Genomic DNA, 18,969 nt, shown 5'->3' on the forward strand with positions numbered 1-18,969 from the left:
TTGGGAACAAGCCCTGAAATCCTCTACCTCGGCAAAGTCGAAACCCTCACCTAATTAGACCATGTAGGCGTTGGCCAGTACTTTCACCCCAGCCAGGGGCTCACAGCTCATTACCACCCCCATGGGGATCGTAGTCTCGACACCTGAAGTTAACTTACCGGTCTATCCTGCAGCTCGGACTTTGACCTGGATCTCGAGACCCCTTTTGATACTGAAGACGTCGACATCGATGGCCACACCCTTGGTTTCCACGGAACCGCCTATGAAGAAGAAAAAGAAGAGGGTTCACATTCACGAGGAGGAAGAATCTCCCTCAACTCGACATAAGTTGATAAGTTGACAGGTTGTCGGTATTGAACCCCCTCGAGGTTCCATTAAAACAGAGACCGTCCTACCTCTAGAGCCCTGGTGACCCGGTCTACGAATCTGAACACTACTCGGACAGGGAAGCTCATGAAGAACCCCGTCGTTGGACTACGCAGGAACTAGAAGCAGTGCTCAATGAACGCTATGCTCCATAGCTAGCCCAAGATTCCGATGCTCAACGAGAGCAAAGCGCGCACAAGACTCACTGGCCTATATTGGAACGCACCACACTGGATTCACGTTGGTGAATTCACGATATTGAGAGACCGCTCTCGTTCTCCCCTATATTCTACTTCGGCCTCGATCCCGACGCGCTCTCTAACTTCCGAGGTGCCACCGTCTCCTCCTCATCGGACCACTTCTCTCCCACTTCCAAGAGTGCCACCACGTAGCTACCCTGTACAAGCAGTCACAGTCACTCCAGGTGCCTGGCCCGAACATTCTCAGAGGCCTCTGCAAAACCCTATTTCCAGGGAAGACGACTCCTCTGACTCTTCCTCCGAGGACAATTGTCCAGACTTGTCTCCTACGTACTCTCCCTGGGCTCCTTGACACCCGCTCTACTCTCCAACATATGGCCTAGTTCACTGTTGGAAGATTACAAGATTTACGTGGATTTCATCTCCCATACGGCATCTTCTTTAGGGATGCAGCTATCCCAGGATGATAATACTGAGCCTGACCTGCTTTTCCAACTTATAGAAGAGGATACTCGCTTTCCATTATCCCTGCCTCTTAATGGTTCTATACTCTAGGTCACCAAGGCCTTTTGGCAAAAAACCTTCCTCATTGCCACAAACCTCCAAGAAATTGGATAATTTCTACAAGGTTCAAGCCACCGGTGAACAAGATGACTCTTTTCTCAAGAAAAATCCCTCTACCAATTCAGTAGTAGTAGAATCTCTAAATTGGCTAAATCTCGCGGATAGACTTTCTCCTCACCCTCTGATAAGGAGGGCAGGAAATTGGATGCCTTTGGATGGCATCTGTATTCGATTTCTTCTCTGCTGACCAATCACCAATTACCAAGCGTATTATGCACGTTATCAATCTTTCCTCTGGAGCCAAGTAACTCCCTTTCTGGACCATCTTCCTCAAAACCAACAAGGGCCAGAAAAGGTCGTCTTACGTGAGGCGACACAAGTATCCAAACAGGAACTTCACGCCATCTGTCATGCCACAGAAGGGGCATCAGAGGTCATGGCAACCTCAGTCGCCCTCGACAGACATGCCTGGGTTCGCTCTTCTGGTCTTGCCCCAGATGCTAGGGCACACATAGAGGACCTTCCTTTTGAGGGCGAAACATTATTCGGCAAAAAAACCTACTATACTCTCCAAAAGGTCCAAAAACTCCATAACAACACTCAGTACATGAGCAGGCACCAGTCCTCCTTTCGCCCTTATAAAACATAGCAATGGAAACAGCAATACCAAACTCAAGAACGGTTCTTTCTCTCCCCCCCCCCCCCACCATTTTCAGCCATACAAGAAACACTCTTCCTTCACCAACCAACAGCCTCAACACCCTAGCCAATTATTGCATTTTAAAATTTTATTGACTTTTACAATAACTTTACAATCAACTACATTCATTTATTTGATTAAGTAAATATTGACTTCCCGCTTACTAGTCTGCGCAGTTCATGTTAACTATACATATAAACCATTGCTATAATAATTCAAAACATTCATACTCCACATTGCTACTCGATTTTACCCAACCTAACCTGTTATTGCTATATTTCAAACCCTGCTGAAAGGTCCATATTAGAAAAATAATTCTTAAAGTAAAAATGGTTCCCAAAACAACCTAGGCAATCTCAGCCCATCTCCAAGCGACAATGACTCCCTCACCTCACACCCCACCCCCACCATGGGGTACCAGGCTCCTCCCTTTCTCCAAAATTGGGAACAAATCACCACAGACTCTGGGGGCGCTGACGGTAGTCCGCATAGGCTACGCCATCAAATTCTCCCTTCTGCCCTATAACCCTCCACTCTGGCCACTCAGGCCCTTTTGGACAAAGTCCAATCTCTTCTCTCCAAATCTGCAATAGAACCTGTCAAGAATCGACACACCCTGGGATTTCATTTCTGGTACTTTGCGGTCCCAAAGCCAGACAGCTCCCTTCATCCAATCCTGGATCTTTATGACCTCAACAAACATGTCACATACCGTCGTTTTCGCATGGTCACGATCCTCACCATCACTACCTTGCTCCACAATGATCAATGGTTTGTATTGATAGATCTACGCGACACATACTATCATATTACCATACAGCCACGACATTGCTGCTTCCTCCGCTTCCAGATCGGCGACTCCACCAATTCTAGGCCCTTCCATTTGGACTCGCGTCAGCACCGAGGGTCTTCACCAAATATATGGCCATGGTGGTGGCACATCTCCAACAACAAAAATCTAGTTATTCCCACTTCTCGATGACTGGTTGCTGGTGGCAGACAACGCTCACTCATTGCTAGCAGACCTGTGGGCGGTCACCACTCTCCTCACCTCCCTTGGGCTCCAACTCAATCCCGAAAAATCAAAATTGACCCCCTCCAGAACTATAGTTTCTGGGGATCCTATTCAACTCTGTTCAGGCACAAGTATTCCTTCCAGAATACAGAATCCATGCCATCTTGGACCTCTCTTCTCACTTGATATCTTTCCCCCATCAACCAGCACGGGTCATTCAGCAGTTAATGGGCCACATGGCACCCACTACTTATGTTCTCCTGCACACCCGTCTGAGGACCAGGACCCTTCAACACTGGTTCCTCTCCGTGTTTTGCCCTCAAACAGACTCCATCCTGCTCCCTGTACACATTCCACCTTACATGCTGGACTCTCTCACATGGTGGACGGTACCAGCCAACAGGTCGGAACCCCGTTTCAAGCCCCTCGACATGCCCTGGTGCTCACCACGGACACCTCCATGGAGGGCTGGGGTGCGCATGCTCAGGGTCAACATATTCATGGCCTGTGGTCCCCAGGAGAAGCATTGGAACACATAAATTACCTAGAACTGCTGGTCATCTTCAAAGCTCTCGCAGGAGCTTCCTTCTACTTATCATACATACATCCGTTCTCATTCAAACGGACAATACAACCGTGAAAGCATACCTAAACCGCCAGGGTGGTACCTCATCCAAGAAACTGCTCCACGTCTCCATGGACCTCTGGTTCTGGTACATTCAGCATGGGATCACACCCATAGCAGTGCACATTCAAGGGACAGCCAACATTACAGCGGACGCCCTGAGCAGGACCGGGTGTCCTCCCACGAATGGCAGATCCACCAGCCAACTCTGCAATCTCTCTTCACCCTCTGGTTCACTCCCAACCTGGACCTATTCACCTCAGCAGAAAAGGCGCAATGCTGCAAATTTTGCTCCGGAGCCGGTTGGAACTCCTTTGGAGATGTGTTCACCATACCATGGACGAACCTCTTGACCTACGTATTTCCAGCCATACCTCTCCTCCCTCGAGTTCTCCAGAAGATCTCGCAAGACCAACCTAGCTGCATCTTGCTCGCCCCTTGGTGGCCTAGGAGGCCCTGGTTCCCTTGCCTTCTCCTTCTCTCACAGCACCGCTACAGGCGCTTGCCGTACCTTCCTCACCCAAGAAGAAGGCCGCCTCTTCCACCCCAACCTTCCTCATCCACCTCATGGCTTGGCTCCTCATCCCTCCCGGTGAACCTCCAACAGCTCCTCGACGCAGCCCGAAAGCCTTCCACCAAGCACTCATATTCACATAAATAGACTCGTTTTCTGCATTTTCTCTGTGGCTGTTCAATTCCGCTACCTTTGCTCTCTGTGGACCATATATGAGCCTACCTTCTCATGCTCAAAGAATCAGGCCTCAAACTGCCTTCCCTGAAAGTGCACCTAGTGGCTATAATGGCTCACTCACTGTCCTCTACTCAGTCCTGGTTCCGAAATCCCACTGTTAAACAATTCCTTAAGGGCCTCTCGCAGTTGTACCCTGACCCACCATGGCCCCAGCGTGGGATCTTACGCTAGTTCTCTCTGCCATTATGGCGTATCGACTTGAACCCCTTGCCACTATCTCTCTAGACCTTTTAACCTGCAAGGCCATCTTCCTCACAGTGATCACCTCGGCCAGACGCGTCGGTGAACTCAGAGCGCTCCAAGCAGACCTCATCTTCCACAAGGATAAGGTGGTCCTTTGGTCGGATATTGTATTTTTACCTAAGGTGGTTACCTCCTTCCACCATTCTCAGCCTGTTTCGTTGCCCACCTTCTTTGCCGACCCATCTGATGATGCTCAATGAAGGCTCCACACCCTAGATGTCTGCAGGGCACTAGCCTTCTATGCAGATAGAACCTCCTCGTTCCATAAGTGACAATCTCTCTTCGTTCTACATTCTGGCCCTGCCAAGGGCAAACAAGCATCTGCTCAATACTGAAGTACCAGAAGGACTGTAGGTACCATAGAGTTGGCTTATTAACTAGCCAAGTGACCCTTGTCACCCTCGATCCAGGCACATTTGACCAGAGCCGTCACAGTTTTGACAGCCTTTGACAGTACCAGAAGGACTGTAGGTACCATAGAGTTGGCTTATTAACTAGCCAAGTGACCCTTGTCACCCTCGATCCGGGCACATTTGACCAGAGCCGTCGCAGTTTTGACAGCCTTTGACAGGGCTATCCCACTAGAGGTCATCTGCCAAGCAGCTACATGGGTTTCAAAACACTCCTTCATTCAACATTATGCCCTGGATGTTCATGCCAAAAGAGACACTGCGTTTGGCAGGGCGGTACTGCAATCTATCTTTTCCTTAACCTGCCTCCAGGTGAGTAGAGCACTGGGTGCAGCTTGCTATGCACCCATTCATGTAAAGCACAGAGACCACGTCCAAGAACAGGTTGCTTACCTGTAACTTTGGTTCTTCTATTGGTTATCTGCGCTCTTACATGCCCTCCCTTCCTCCCCTCTTCTAATGTTTTCTGCTAGTCTTTTCCAGTTTTTGCAGACTCAGGAGACTGAGGAGGGAAGCCCGTGCAGCTGCATATATATGGAGGGGGTGGGGTTACCGCCAAAAGTCTGAGATCCTAGCTTGGAAAGCTCTGACAAGGTCTCTGCGCAGGCTCAAAGTCCATTTGTGTAAGAGCACAGATGATCATTAGAAGAACCAAAGTTAGAGGTCAACAACCTGTCGTTCCAGGAGTTCTTCTTGGGGAGACCTTTCCATGCCTGAATCACTTGCTAGTCTTTCAACTGAGAAAGGAAACTTTCTCTCACATAGATCTTAAGCTTGCATTTTGCTGTTGCGTGTCAGTGAAGTCGGTTTCTTTAGTAGTCTAAATATTTCTGTACCTCTCTGACTTAGAGCAAGACAAGAAAGGGAACCTCTTGAAATGCGAATTCTGTGGAAAATATGGCCCAGCCAATCAGTTCCGTGGTTCCAAGAGGTTCTGTTCCGTAACATGTGCCAAAAGGTAACTCTCTGTGTTAACTTGATTAACCTAATGTTTTAAGTTATACTTCAGTGGAGTAATCTGATTTTGCCTCCAAGGTGGTGGTAACTTGTAAGCCTGCAGGCAGGGATCTATTTAACTTTAGTACCTATATAGTACTTTTTCAGATGCTTTGATAAATATATAAATAATAGATAATGCTGGCTTTCCTGGGAAATGGATCTGTCAAGCTGTTGTGCTTTTACCATTACTTTCAGAGTTAAGGGTTATTGGCTGATATTACTGTTACCCTTCCTGTTTGGTGTCCCTCATGCAAATGTGTCTAACTTTGCTGACCCTGATGGATTTATGGCCTGGTAGTTGGCTGCGTCATACTTTTCCTGCAAGTATGTGGGGATTTTAGAACCCCAGCACCAAACTGTTCTGCGGAAAGGGACTAAGATTGTAAAGGAGTTGATCCTTGCTTTATTTGTAGAGAACAAGACTTACTCATTTTCTTCATAGGTACAATGTGGGCTGCAGCCACCAACTTCGGCTGCAAAGGAAAAAGATTAAGGAACTCCAGGAAGCAACCTATGCCCGTCGGCGGCGTGGGCCTCGACGCAGCAGCTCGGAGATTGCCCGAGCCAAAATCCAGGGCAAGCGTCACCGGGTGAGGATGTAATCTTCTTCTGCAGTGCCTAGGAGAGGCAATCTTCATTTGGAGATTTTTTTGTACCCTTCTTGTTGCAAGAGGTTGCCTCTTGTTGCAAGGGGTTCATCTAGCTAAGACTGAAAGCAGAGTGTTGAATAATTTAGTGTAACCAAGATTCTTTTGTATCTGACCCTTATTCCATGCATCAGACCTCTTCCGCATTGTTTCCCTTTCCGCTGTTCCAGAGTAGTAGGATAATTTGCAAAAAGTCAGTCTTCACATGGTGTCCTAATACCAGCTATGGAGATGCCACATCCTTCATAGTAGGCTGTGAATGACCTACTTTTTCAGATACCTTCATCTCAATCTATAGCACATACATGCTCAGATCACTGTGGTTTATTCCCCAGAACACGATGGACTGGTGTACACACACACACCTCCAGCTGTGAAGAGCCTACATATGGTGGGGAAAACAGGGTCATGCTTGAGATCTCCTAGCTGGTATTGATGTTACAATAGGGCATATGTTAACTGCACAGACCCTATTCCAGTGTTTCATCAAAGCATGGGGAATAGCAGGCAGGTCTTGTGGGTAGAGAAAGTGTGTGTGTGTGTGTGTGTGTGTGTGTGTGTGTGTGTGTGTGAGAGAGAGAGAGAGAGAGAGAGAGAGAGAGAGAGAGAGTCCCCTTCTCCACTCCATGGGTGGGCTCTACCAACTTAGAGCCTTGTGCAAACCAGCTCTTCATATCATAATAGCTTTGACAGTGGGGTGGTAGTACATGGCTGGGCTTGGCCTCAGTAGCAGCTTTTCCTCTGTTTACATTTTCCTGCTTTCTCCATTCTTCTATATCTATAAGGTTCATATAGTGCCTGATTTCTACATGAGAAGCTTGTGAGCTCTAGTCCATCTGTAAGTTACATCCTTTGTTATGGAAGTGAAACAGGGATATCCAGCAGGGCTTGTGATTTGTGCAAAGCTTTTGTGTATACTGCATGTAAAAACAGGAAATTTCTGCATGAAATCTGGGACCCAATTTTTGTGTTAAGAAAAGCCGAATTATTCCTACATGTCGCTCCTCAGTGGTCCACTTGGAGGTAGATTCTTTGAAGAAAGACTTGCTTGAATGTGACCTAGGAGGCCACTCCCACTTCCTCTCAGAGCCAGTCTCTTTACTGCCTCTGCTGTGTATGGATACAAGTTCACAGCCTGGCCAGAGGTACTGGCTATAGCTGGCTGTCTTTCCCTCTCCAATGGTCAAGTGAGAAGAATGAAGCAGGCTACAATTAGCCTGCCCTCTTCTAATGGGCTTGTTCCGTGCTGTCCCTTGAACACCCAGCAGATCCCTCCCCCTTGTGATCCAGGACTGCAGAGGATTGTGTGCCTAGACCCAGCAGCTCTAGCCATTGGTGGTGGCACAGAACTCTGCAGAGAAGGACCCAAGATATGGCAAGTAATGTGTGTCCTCACTGTCAAGGTCTGGCCAACTGCCAGGGAAGATCACAATACAAAGCGGAGCTGCTGAAATTGGATACGGCTTGGGAAGTTCGTCTTGACTGGACTTGGCTGCACACTGTCGACACATAGGTTGACGAATGTTGCTTTTCAGCAGTGAGTAGAAGACTGGTGACGTGGTTTATAGTGCAAGCCGAGAGCTCCCAGCTGGCAGGAATTCAAGGCTTATCAGCCCTCTGCAAGAGGTGTTTGCTTCTCCTAATAGTCTCCAATTGATCCCTGTGTCTCGTGACACGCTGCTGTTGTGGAGTAAGCGGGGGTTGGTTGCATAGCTCCTCTTCAGATTGGTCTTTCACAATTTCTGCTGCCTCAGGTTGTTGTGCCTGCTCTGAATTATTAGCCACAGCTGTTTCACTGACAGCCGGGTTCTGCCCCTCAGACACTCCTGCATCGCCTGGAAAGTTGATAGCTTCCCCTTCCTCCTCGCTGTCTGAGATCGAGGGCATGACACTCCCCCGCTGCCCACAAATGTGTGATGGGTGTGTGTGTGTTGCTTCCCTGTCCTGCTTCTGACTCTGCCCCCGGTCTCTTGGGGTTAGTCCCTGCCATCTCCGTTTTTAATGGATTTGGCAAAGTGATGTGGCTACAACTGGTGATGTGGTGGGGCTAGCACAGGATTGGAGGAGGGCTGGAGTAGGCTGGATGAAGCACTCCTTTCAAGTGCTAGGTGGACATGGGATCATCCAGATGGTCCAGCTCTCTTAAAAGAGAGAGAGCTTGTCCTGGGTGCCCAGCTTAGGCAGGAATGGATGCCCTGGTGGTGGTGGGGGGGGCAGTCTCCAGCCTCCTCCAACCCCAAATACTCCCCCTCTCTTTATCTGGCTGTTGCTGTTGGAGCCTCATGTTCCCATCTGCTGGTGGCTATTTGAATGGTAGATTTTACTGCCTGCATTCATGGTGGCCATTTTGAGTGACTGCATTTGCATTCTCATTTTGACAGCCATTTGACTGGACATAGAGACTGAGTTTATGCCATACAACTCAGGGGTAGGTGGAAATCTTATTGACTTGGGCTCGCAGATGATCCTGTACACTCATGAGACTATACAATCAGCCATTCTCATGCATCTCCGTTAAGAAATTAATTTCACTTAATTTTAATTTTCTGTTCTTTAAAAACATTTGGTGGGGGGGGGTTAATGCTCCCATTCCCAGGAGAGGGCTCCACAGGAATCAAGAAGCAACGCTTGCTTATGGTTGGCCAAGCAAGGTGTTAGACTTGCTGCAGGCAGCTGACTGAGGCCTTGCTGCTCAGTCCTGGGGGGGGGGGGGAATTAAGCAAAATGTGGTTTACATAGAAGAAGAAATAATAATAAATAAGATGGCCCCTCTCCTAAAAGGGCTCGCAATATAAAAGAAACATAAGGTAGACACCAACAACCACCACTGTATTGGATGGATGCTATGCTGGGGTTGGATAGGGCCTGTTGCTCTCCCCTTGCAAAATATAAAAGAATGGCCACTTTAAAAGTTGCCTCTTTGTTCAGTTATTCCTGTTCCTCAAGAAGAGGAACAGTAGAGAAGCTTCTCTTCTGTTCTCATAGAAGAGAAGCTTCTGTTCTATCCATATTGGAATTTCTCCAGGATGGGCTAGAGTTGGTTGGTTGGTTAGTTGGTCTCCAGCCCAACACTCTATGCCGACAGACAGCTTTTAGGTACTGAAGGTGAGGGACACCTCCACTTGGTTCTAACCCTGTAATCAGCCATTTCCTCAGGGCTACTTTCAGCCTCACCCCAAGTTTCTCAACCTGGCAACTCAGTGTGGTCTTATGGGATCACCCTTTGAGCCTTTAAAAGAGGCCTCCTATTAATCAAGACTTTCTTTCTAGTAGCTCTTACTTGAGCCCACAGAGTGTCTGAACTGGTGATGTTGATGTTGCCTGCTGATCTAGCCCGTTTTATTTTCTGTAAAGACAGGATAGCACTCAGTCCTGGCCCTTCCTTTGTTCCCAAAGCTGACACTTTACCATCAGCAGGAATTAGTCCTGGCTACTTTCTGTCCTAGCCTGTCCCATCCCAGAGGAAGGGAATGGCACAGGTTAGACATTCTAAGGGCCCTCAAAGTACAGCTTAAAAGAACTTGGCCTTTCCACTGGGACTCTTACCTTGTTTGCCATCTCAGGAATCAAGGGCAGAGGTCAGACAGTCTCCAAGACCTTGCTCTCTAGGTGGCTCAAGGTGTGCATTACAGAAGCATACAGTTCATCGGGCGGGGGGGGGACCCTGCCTGGAGGCATTTTACCCCATTCCACCTGGGCAGCCACCACTCCTGGCCTATTAGTTCCAAAGCCTTTGATGAGGTTCACTGGGCTGCTATGTCCAAACACACATTCACAAGACCAACCTGTTTATCTCCTCTGAAGTAGCCTGGTAGGGCGGTGCTGCAGTCTTAAAGCCCAGACAGTCCACCTGCCCTCGTACGCCCCAGAGTACTGGACCATTCAAGGACAACAGTAGGATTGGCTTTGAGAGAACGTGGGAAGTGCCTCCTAGGCAAAGAGGTGCCTCCAAGCAAGTTTTTCTTCAAAGAACTTTCCTCTTAGTGGATGAACTGAAGAGCACTCCAGAGTAGTGGGCCACTGCCAGTGTGAACAAGCAGGAGAATTCACAGGTAAGGGAATTTTCTGTCCAAACCTTTATGTTGTTGCTTTGCATAAACGTTTATTGTACTGATTCATATGGAGAGGTAAGGAGCTCTGAAGGGCACTGCCTTTTGACTACTGGGAATCTTTCTCAGGCCCTCTTTCTCAGGCTTCAGCAGTCTGACTCAACAGGCATTGCCCAGACACTTCCAAGCATACATTTGCAGCCTGGAGAGCTAGAAACTTTGTTTTTAGCTTGAGTCTCAGTATAATGAATTTGTGCATCCTTTGTTTATTTTTGAGACATTGTGGAATAAGCTCCCTCATGAAGTTCCTCTAGGATTGTGTTATGTGACTCTTGCCTAGTGCCTCCCAGTTCTGATCCTGAGTTCTTACTTGAGAAGAGGCTGGACCTTTTCTTTCTTGTGTTCCCTGGGTTAGCTGTCTAGGGTGGGAAGGGAGTTGGGTTAGCACATGTGCCTGTTAAATTGGGCAGTTTCAAGCACAGGTAGCAGGAGCTCCTTCCAGCATGGCTGAATCTCAGGCAGAGAATACGCAGCTAATCATGTCCATCCTTTCCTTTGATGTTTAAGACTGTCAGAGCTGAGTTTGCGTGGTCTTGTAGTAGCAAGCATGAATTGTCCCCTTTGCTAAGCAGGGTCCACCCTGGTTGCCTGTGAATGGTTCCAAGTTGGCATCTCCAATTGAGGACTGAGAGAGAGAGCTTCCTGCCTCTGCTAGTCTGTGTAGACAGTACTGAGCTAGATGGAGCAATGGTCTGACTTGGTATATGGCAACTTCCTATGTCTGCTCACTGAGCTTAAGGCAATGGGAGAAAGTATCTTCCCCTCACAGGGTTTTTATTTCTCATTTTGCCACCAGTTAGATAAGGGGAAGATGAAAAGTGATGCAATAACCCAGCCATAATGGGTAGCCACCCTGCATCAACTGTGACCTGATAAATAGTTCATTGTTAAAAGCCATACTTTTTCAGCTCAGGAGAAGCAGCTTTTGTGGGGTGTGTACTTCAGTGGTGGGAATACACATGTAGTCATAAACCATACCTACCCCAGGATGGGCACTGTCGCCCAGGTTGGACACTGTTACTGGAGATCCCACTTTGAAGATCCCTTCTTCCACTGAAGAAGAGGGAAATGTTGGACTTGCTGTGCAAAGTTCATTCTCTTCACTGAATGGAAGGTATCCTACCTTCCTGGGTGTCTCTCCTTTGGTGGATCTATCTCCAGCTCCCAGAATAATTCAAGTCCTGGGGATTATCTTCTATCCTACCATCTTTCTCTTTGATCTTAGAGCATTTTTGCCTTTTGAATTGGGAGCCTTTTTCTAGCCTGTTCAAAAGTTCATAATTGTTGAAGAATGTGTTAAAAAAATTGTTTTGCTTTCTGCTGCACTATACATGAAACTGGTAGGGATCTCCTCCAGTGTTCCCTCTAACAGGGATTCCCAGATGTTGTTGACTACAACTCCCATAATCACCAAGCCAAAGCCATTGCAGCTGGTGATTCTGCGAGTTGTAGTCAACAACATCTGGGAATCCCTGTTAGAGGGAACACTAATCTCCTCCTATAGGAAGTAACTAGGCAAAAATAAATTAACATAGCTATATGCTACATTCAGTTGCCTATTGAAGTGAGTGGGAGGAATAACCCACTTAGGGATATCCTCCATTAGGGATGTACCTGAACTGCAATTTGCAGCGCGGTTCCAGCACTTGTAGGCAAATGCAAAAGGGAACCGTATGCATGCTGATGGCATGCGGGGCTTTGGGGGATGTGCAGGAAGCTGGAAGGAACAGTGGAGAGCAGGTAAGCATCTGCTCTCCTTTCTCTTAAAGTTCTCTTTTGCATTTCCCTACAAGTGCTCGAACCACGTTTTGGGCACACCCCCATTCTCCATTCACTGGAAAAAAAGTCCAGTGTTCCATTCTCTCAAGGTCTGAAGCTGTAGTGTTTTCCTGACCAATATTTGAGAGTTAAAAGACTAGTGATGGTAGTCAAGGAGAGTTAATTATCCAGTTGAGAAGATGTTCACTTTTTTCTGTGTTTGAGCCATTCATTTGTGAGGTTTCTTCATTACTTGATTTTTGATTAAACAATTGTAATGAGCTGAATTCTGTTCAAGAAGCTTCTGGTGATACAGAGCATGGAGGCGTGTTTCCTGATGGGGGTGCATTCTACAAGCAGTATAGGCTGGCTACCTTCCAGTACTTTGCCCAGAGTTCAAGGTAGAGCTTTTTAGCTTTGGAGTCTTTCGTAGGCTGGACCCAATATGTACTTGACAGCCCTCTTTCTCCTGTCAGTTCTCAATATCTTTTTTTTAAATTCCCAAATTCAATTTTTATTGATTTTAACAATAGTAATATTATCATTAACAAATAAACAAAAGTGGACTTCCCACACACATCTCTTCGTGAATCATCAGCTATAAAATTTATCCTTGCTATAATAATAATTCAAAACATAGATTTAAACCCTTACAAACACAGTTAATCTACCCAACCTGCAATTTTTACTAAATTTCAAACCCTGCTGTAAAGTCCATAGTAGGAAAACAGTTCTTTAGATACAATAAAAATGGTTTCCAATCTTCTTTAAAGCATTCTAAGTTTTGGTCTCTTATAAATGTTGTAAGTTTTGCCATCTCCGCATATTCCAAAATTTTTATCAGCCAATCTTCTTTTGAAGGCAGTTCATTATTCTTCCATTTCTGTGCATATATTATTCTGGCCGCCGTAGAAGCATACATTAAAAATGTTAAATTAGTTGTAGAAATTACACCTTGTGTTATTCCCAGCAGGAAGGATTCTGGCTTCCTAGGAAATGTCATTTTAAATATTTTCTTTAATTCATTATAAATCTTCCTCCTCTGTTTTGAACACGCAATCGGGCGGCAGGGTATCACCCAGTCCCTGCCGCCCAGCTCTTCAATTCTCCCGGCTCGGCTGGCGGCCGCCCCCCGCAGCCCGAGGACCCCTGCCGCCCCTTCCCTTCCCATACTCAACGGGTCAGCAGGAGAACTCCCCTGCCAACCCGTCCCCTTCGCCCGCTGAGCTGCAAATGGCTTCTAGGAAGTGATACCCTGCCGCCCGATTGCGTGTTCAAAACGGAGGAGGAAGATTATTTGCAATGACTGACTGCAGCCGCGCCGAGAGGGGGGGGAATGAAGCGGGCGGCAGGGAGTATGCCACCCGCTTACTCTATAAAATACGGCGCCATTCTTGAGGGGGTGAGTAACACCCCCCCTATTCCCTTTTGGAACCCCCTACCCAAGTGCCAGACCGCAGCTCCACGGTTCCGTGCACACCCCTAAAACAAACTTCGTTATATCCTTCTGCCATTGCTTAAAACAAGTTAAAGTATTGATTATAGGAATAGTCTGAAAGAGAAATAACATTTTAGGCAAGATATTCATTTTCACCACTAAGATTCTTCCCATTAAAGTAAGTTCTCAATATCAGTAAAAGGTTCCTCTTGGGTATACCAGCCATGCGTCAAACTGGGCCCGTGTGTGCATGTAAAGATAGGATTTTTATGTGGCTTTTCCACAGCTATGCAACATTCCTGGAGACTCTTCGGTTGCTATTGCAACAGAGCAGTCATGGGATTGTGTATCCTGGCTTGTGTTCATTGTCTTCTATTTTCATTTAATGCCCCCCGCCCTGCTCCATTTTCTGATGCTTGGTTTTTGCAGGGCCAAGAAGACTCTAGCAGAGGATCTGATAATTCAAGTTATGATGAAGCTCTATCCCCTACATCTCCAGGACCCCTGTCTGTGAGGGGCAGTCATGGAGAGCGAGACCCTGCCAGCTCCAACATGACTCCTCCAACCCCTGACCTGCATGGCATAAACCCAGTCTTTCTGTCCAGCAACCCCAGCCGCTGGAGTGTAGAGGAAGTGTACGAGTTCATCGCATCCCTGCAAGGTGAGTATGGTGCACACATTGTGCCATCCACTTTATATTTATTTAAAGTATTTATGTACCGCCCAAAATATACGTCTCTGGGTGGTGCACAACAACAAACAATACAAATTGAACAAAATCAGAAATTATTAAAATGTTAAAATCATTTAAAACCCAACATTAAACACATTAAAACAAATATAATTAAATCCCTGGGTGAACAAATATGTCTTCAGGGCCTGTTTAAAAGCTGCCAGAAATGGGGAGGCTCTTATGTCAACAGGGGAAGTAACAGAGAAGACCTGTCCCCAAGTGGCCTGCCATATTCTATATCAACTGAAGTTTCTGGACTATGTACAGAGGCAGCCCCACATAGAGCGCATTGCGCTAGTCCAGTCTGGAGATTACCAGCATATGTACCACCATTCTGAGGTCGTTCAATCTCAAGAAATGGACTCAGCTGTTATATTAGCCAAAGTTGATAGAAAGCACTTCTGGCTAGCACCTCAACCTGAGACACCAGGGAGAGGTTCGGATCCAGAAGCACTCCCAGACTCCTCCTTCTGGGGGAGCGTGACGCCATCCAGAACCGGCGGATCAAAATTGTCTCCTGAGTTCCAACCCTGTACAGTAAGTACCTCCATCTTAATCCGGATTCAGCTTCAATTTGTTATCCCTCATCCAGCCCATCACCGACTCCAGGCAGGCATTTAGGGAGGTTATGCCTTCTCCTGGTGATGCTGACATGGAGAAATAGATCTGGGTGTCATCAACATACTGATAACACCCTGCACCAAATCTCCTGATGATCTCTCTCAGTGGCTTCATGTAAATGTTAAAAAAACATCAGAGACAGTATGGAGCTCTGAGAGACTCCATAGTTCAAATTTTAAAGAACAGTCTCCAAGAGACACCATCTGGAATCTGTCCATGAGGTAGGAGCGGAACCACCCTAAAGCAGTGCCTCCCACCGCCAATCACCTCAGATGTTCCAGAAGGATACTATGGTCTATAGCAGTGATTCTCAAACTTGGGTCCTCAGGTGTTATTGGACTTCAACTCCCATAATGAGCCCCTGGTGGCACAGTGGTAAAACTGCCGCCCTGTAACCAGCAGGTTACAAGTTCGATCCTGACCAGGGGCTCAAGTTTGACTCAGCCTTCCATTCTTCCGAGGTCGGTAAAATGAGTACCCAGAATGTTGGGGGCAATATGCTAAATCATTGTAAACCGCTTAGAGAGCTTCGGCTATAGAGCGGTATATAAATGTAAGTGCTATTGCTATTGCTATAATCCCCAGCCTCAGTGGCCTTTGGTTGGGGATTATGGGAGTTGAAGTCCAAACTGAGGACCCAAGTTTGAGAATCACTGGTCTATAGTATTGAAGGCCGCCAAGAGATCCATAAGGACCAACAGAGTCATACTCCCTTTGACAATTCCCAGTTGGGGATCATCCATTAGGCTGATCAAGGCAGTCTCCACCCCATAGCCTGCCCAAAAGCCAGTTTGAAATGGGTCTATATAATCAGTTTACTCCAAGACCACCTGGAGCTAGGCCACCACCCTCTCAATTACCTTGCCCAGCCACGGAAGGTTGGAGACAGGCCTGTAGTTGCTTAGCTCCAAGGCAGGTTTCTTCAGAAGCAGTCTAATGATTGCCTCCTTAAGACAAGGAGGAATCCTGCCTTCCCTCAGAGAAGCATTTATAATCTCTACCAGGCCCTCTACCACAGCCTCCCTGCCAGATAGTATAAGACATGTGGGGCAGGGATCAAGAAGGCAGATGGTAGGCCGCACCATTCCAAGCAACTTGTCCGCATCCTCAGGAGTCTCAAACTGAAACTGATCCAGGGTCACCACATAAGAGGAGCTGCTGGATACCTCAGCATCAGATACTGTAACAATCGTGGAGGTTGAATATAAGTCTGTTTGAATACAAGATATTTTGTCCACAAAAAACTCATTTAAAAAGTCACCGCGAGTAACTGTTGGTTCCAAATACTGATTCGAGGGGTAAGGGGCACATACTAGCCTGGAAGCGAAGGGCTAAGTTGGGCATCTAGGCATGGTTAAGGCTGCTTTTTGTAGAATTTTAGTAGTAGTGCTGTGGTTTGGGAATTGTGCATTTGGGGATGACAGTGACTTTCTGTGGGTGTAAGTGTAGCATAATGGCTAAAATGTACGAGTTGTGGCCTAAGAGGTCCAAGTTCAACCAGGTACCCTTAACACCTTGGATTCTCTCCTCCACTCTCATCTGCATTATGGAGATTATCACAGCCAGCAGGGGTGCAGTTCCCTCACTGTGCCTCCCAGGCTCCATTTTAACCTTATCCTGAGGGAGAGATACTCTTTAAAAATTCTTCCCTATTTAACCCAGAAATGGGTAAACTCAAGCATATAAAAATGTCTCAAAACCTTTCAAAGTAGCATGTGACTCCAAGTGGGGCATCATGAGCAAGGCAGAACTGAGCACTTCCAGCACAGACAGTATTTAAAGCAACTAAAAATGTAGATTCTTTAAATACATATATAAAAGGAAATAGTTTACAGGCAAACAAGGCTACTGGTCAAAATATATAAACGAGGTACCTTTCTCATTTTCCTGGTGTTAGGCAAAGATCTTAGTTGCAAAGATCCTATTTGCATTGATGGCTTGGTCACAGGAAGGGGATCATATAGCAAGCAGGTTGGCTACATGTCAAAGAGGCATGCACACATGGAACAAATGTGAGGTCAGACAACTTTAAAATCGATTTTAGAATCCCGGAAGGTTCTGGTATGTGATTTAAAAGAGGCCTTTCATGACACGGAGAATACAACCGTTTTTACAGGGGTGTTTTGAGAATTAATGAGACAGTATGTGAAACATCTTGAACACCTGAAAGTACTACACATACATTCTAAGGGTTTAAAACATGCATGTTCTAAAATAACATGGAAGGCTGGGGTAGGGCAACTGCTTATCTGCTACACCTCTTGCAAGGTTTCTTCATTACTTGATTTTTCAGGCTGCCAGGAGATTGCAGAGGAGTTTCGCTCCCAGGAGATTGATGGTCAGGCTCTACTTTTGCTGAAGGAAGAGCACCTCATGAGTGCCATGAACATAAAGTTGGGTCCTGCCCTCAAGATCTGCGCCAAGATAAACATCCTCAAAGAGACCTAGAAGTGTGAGAAGCTAACACACCCCTCCCCCTCCTCCATCAATTTCCCAGTGGAGGGAAATTGATCTAACTAAATAAGCCTGTGTCCTGGTGCTATGTAGGGGAGAAGCTGCTCTCCAGGAGGCCTTGAAACTTCTCTCTTCAAGAGCATCTTGTGTTGCCTGTCAGTTCTTTAGCCTCTGAATTGTTGCAGAAGATAATACAGCCAAGAGGAGATATTTTCTGTAATAGTCTGCTGGGGCTCCTGGGGAGAAGGGCTGAGAAGTCGATTCCTCTTTTCAGAGTAGAGTTGGTGGGTTGTCACATTCTCCTTCCCATGGGATCTTTCTCTGCACAGTAAGGTTCACTTTGCAGGGAGCCAATTAATGCTGAAGCTTGGCCATGTTTTTCTTGCTGATGGAGGGAAGTTTGGAAGATTCCATTTGGAACAGTGAAGAAAACTATAATTGTTAAATGACTTCTTCCCTCGCTATTTGTTTAGATCACGAATTTATGGTGTTGGGTGGAAGTAAGTTGCAAACCTACTCCATACAGAACACTGAAGGCAAAACATGGATTACTTAAAGATTGAGACTTGTTGACATTTAATGGGGTCCTTTGTAAGACAATATGGGCATTTCTGACAGTGGCATTGGAGAAAGGGGGAATTTTAACACAAGATCTTTAATACTATGTCTTGTGGGGTTCAGAGATACCACTCAAGATCCAAAGGAGAATTCAGGTATACTGAGGCTCCAGTTGTTTCTATCTTGCTTTTTAAATTTTTCTTTTATCAGTTTTGTAATTTGTTTCCTCCCATGAAAGAACCTATGGGACAATGCTTCTGCTAGCAGGTGTGTATCCTCTGTCAGAGGTCTGTTTATTTTTGTTTATTATACAAATATTCTCTTGCTCAGTAAAGAAAAATGCTTCAAAAATTAAGCTACTGCTCCTTTTTGTGACTGGATTTCATTCCCCACTCTCACTTGCCTAGTACATAACAATGACACAGTACAGTGTTTTGACTATCAAAGGGAAATCTCTAGCAGGCTCTGAATAAAGAAATCAAGTTCATGTTAACCAGGGATTAACATAAATGGTACTCATGAGTATCCAAAATTTGTAAAAGCATATCCCAAACATTCAGAAAATATTCAAATGAATACTGTCTGTGGCCACCTCCACTAGCCTGAACCCTCCTCCTGTCAGCTGCCCTCACTGCTGATGCTTGCCAGTGGCTCTCCAGGCCACTCAGAAGGAGAAAAGGCCCCTTTCTTTCTTCAGCAGACAGGAACGGAACATTTGAGCGGTTGGAGAGCCAGTGGGAATGGACAACATGCAGTCCATTCTCAGCAGTTTTCGGGC

The 18,969-nt window shown here is 46.4% G+C and overlaps 1 protein-coding gene across 4 annotated transcripts in view; it reads left to right on the plus strand.

Moving 5' to 3' along the window:
- PHC1 (polyhomeotic homolog 1) overlaps window positions 1–18,546 on the plus strand; it is a 56,941-nt gene extending 38,395 nt beyond the window's left edge. For all 4 annotated transcript variants that reach the window (XM_053303023.1, XM_053303026.1, XM_053303025.1 and 1 more), the window contains 4 exons: window positions 5,724–5,832; window positions 6,316–6,463; window positions 14,255–14,486; window positions 17,473–18,546. In XM_053303023.1, the coding sequence (XP_053158998.1) occupies window positions 5,724–5,832; window positions 6,316–6,463; window positions 14,255–14,486; window positions 17,473–17,627 (644 nt within the window). In that variant the 3' untranslated portion in view covers window positions 17,628–18,546. The remainder of the gene's footprint in view (window positions 1–5,723; window positions 5,833–6,315; window positions 6,464–14,254; window positions 14,487–17,472) is intronic.
- Window positions 18,547–18,969: the final 423 nt, after the last annotated feature.

Source organism: Hemicordylus capensis, chromosome 2 (genome assembly GCF_027244095.1).
Source record: "Hemicordylus capensis ecotype Gifberg chromosome 2, rHemCap1.1.pri, whole genome shotgun sequence".
Taxonomy (NCBI): domain Eukaryota; kingdom Metazoa; phylum Chordata; class Lepidosauria; order Squamata; family Cordylidae; genus Hemicordylus; species Hemicordylus capensis.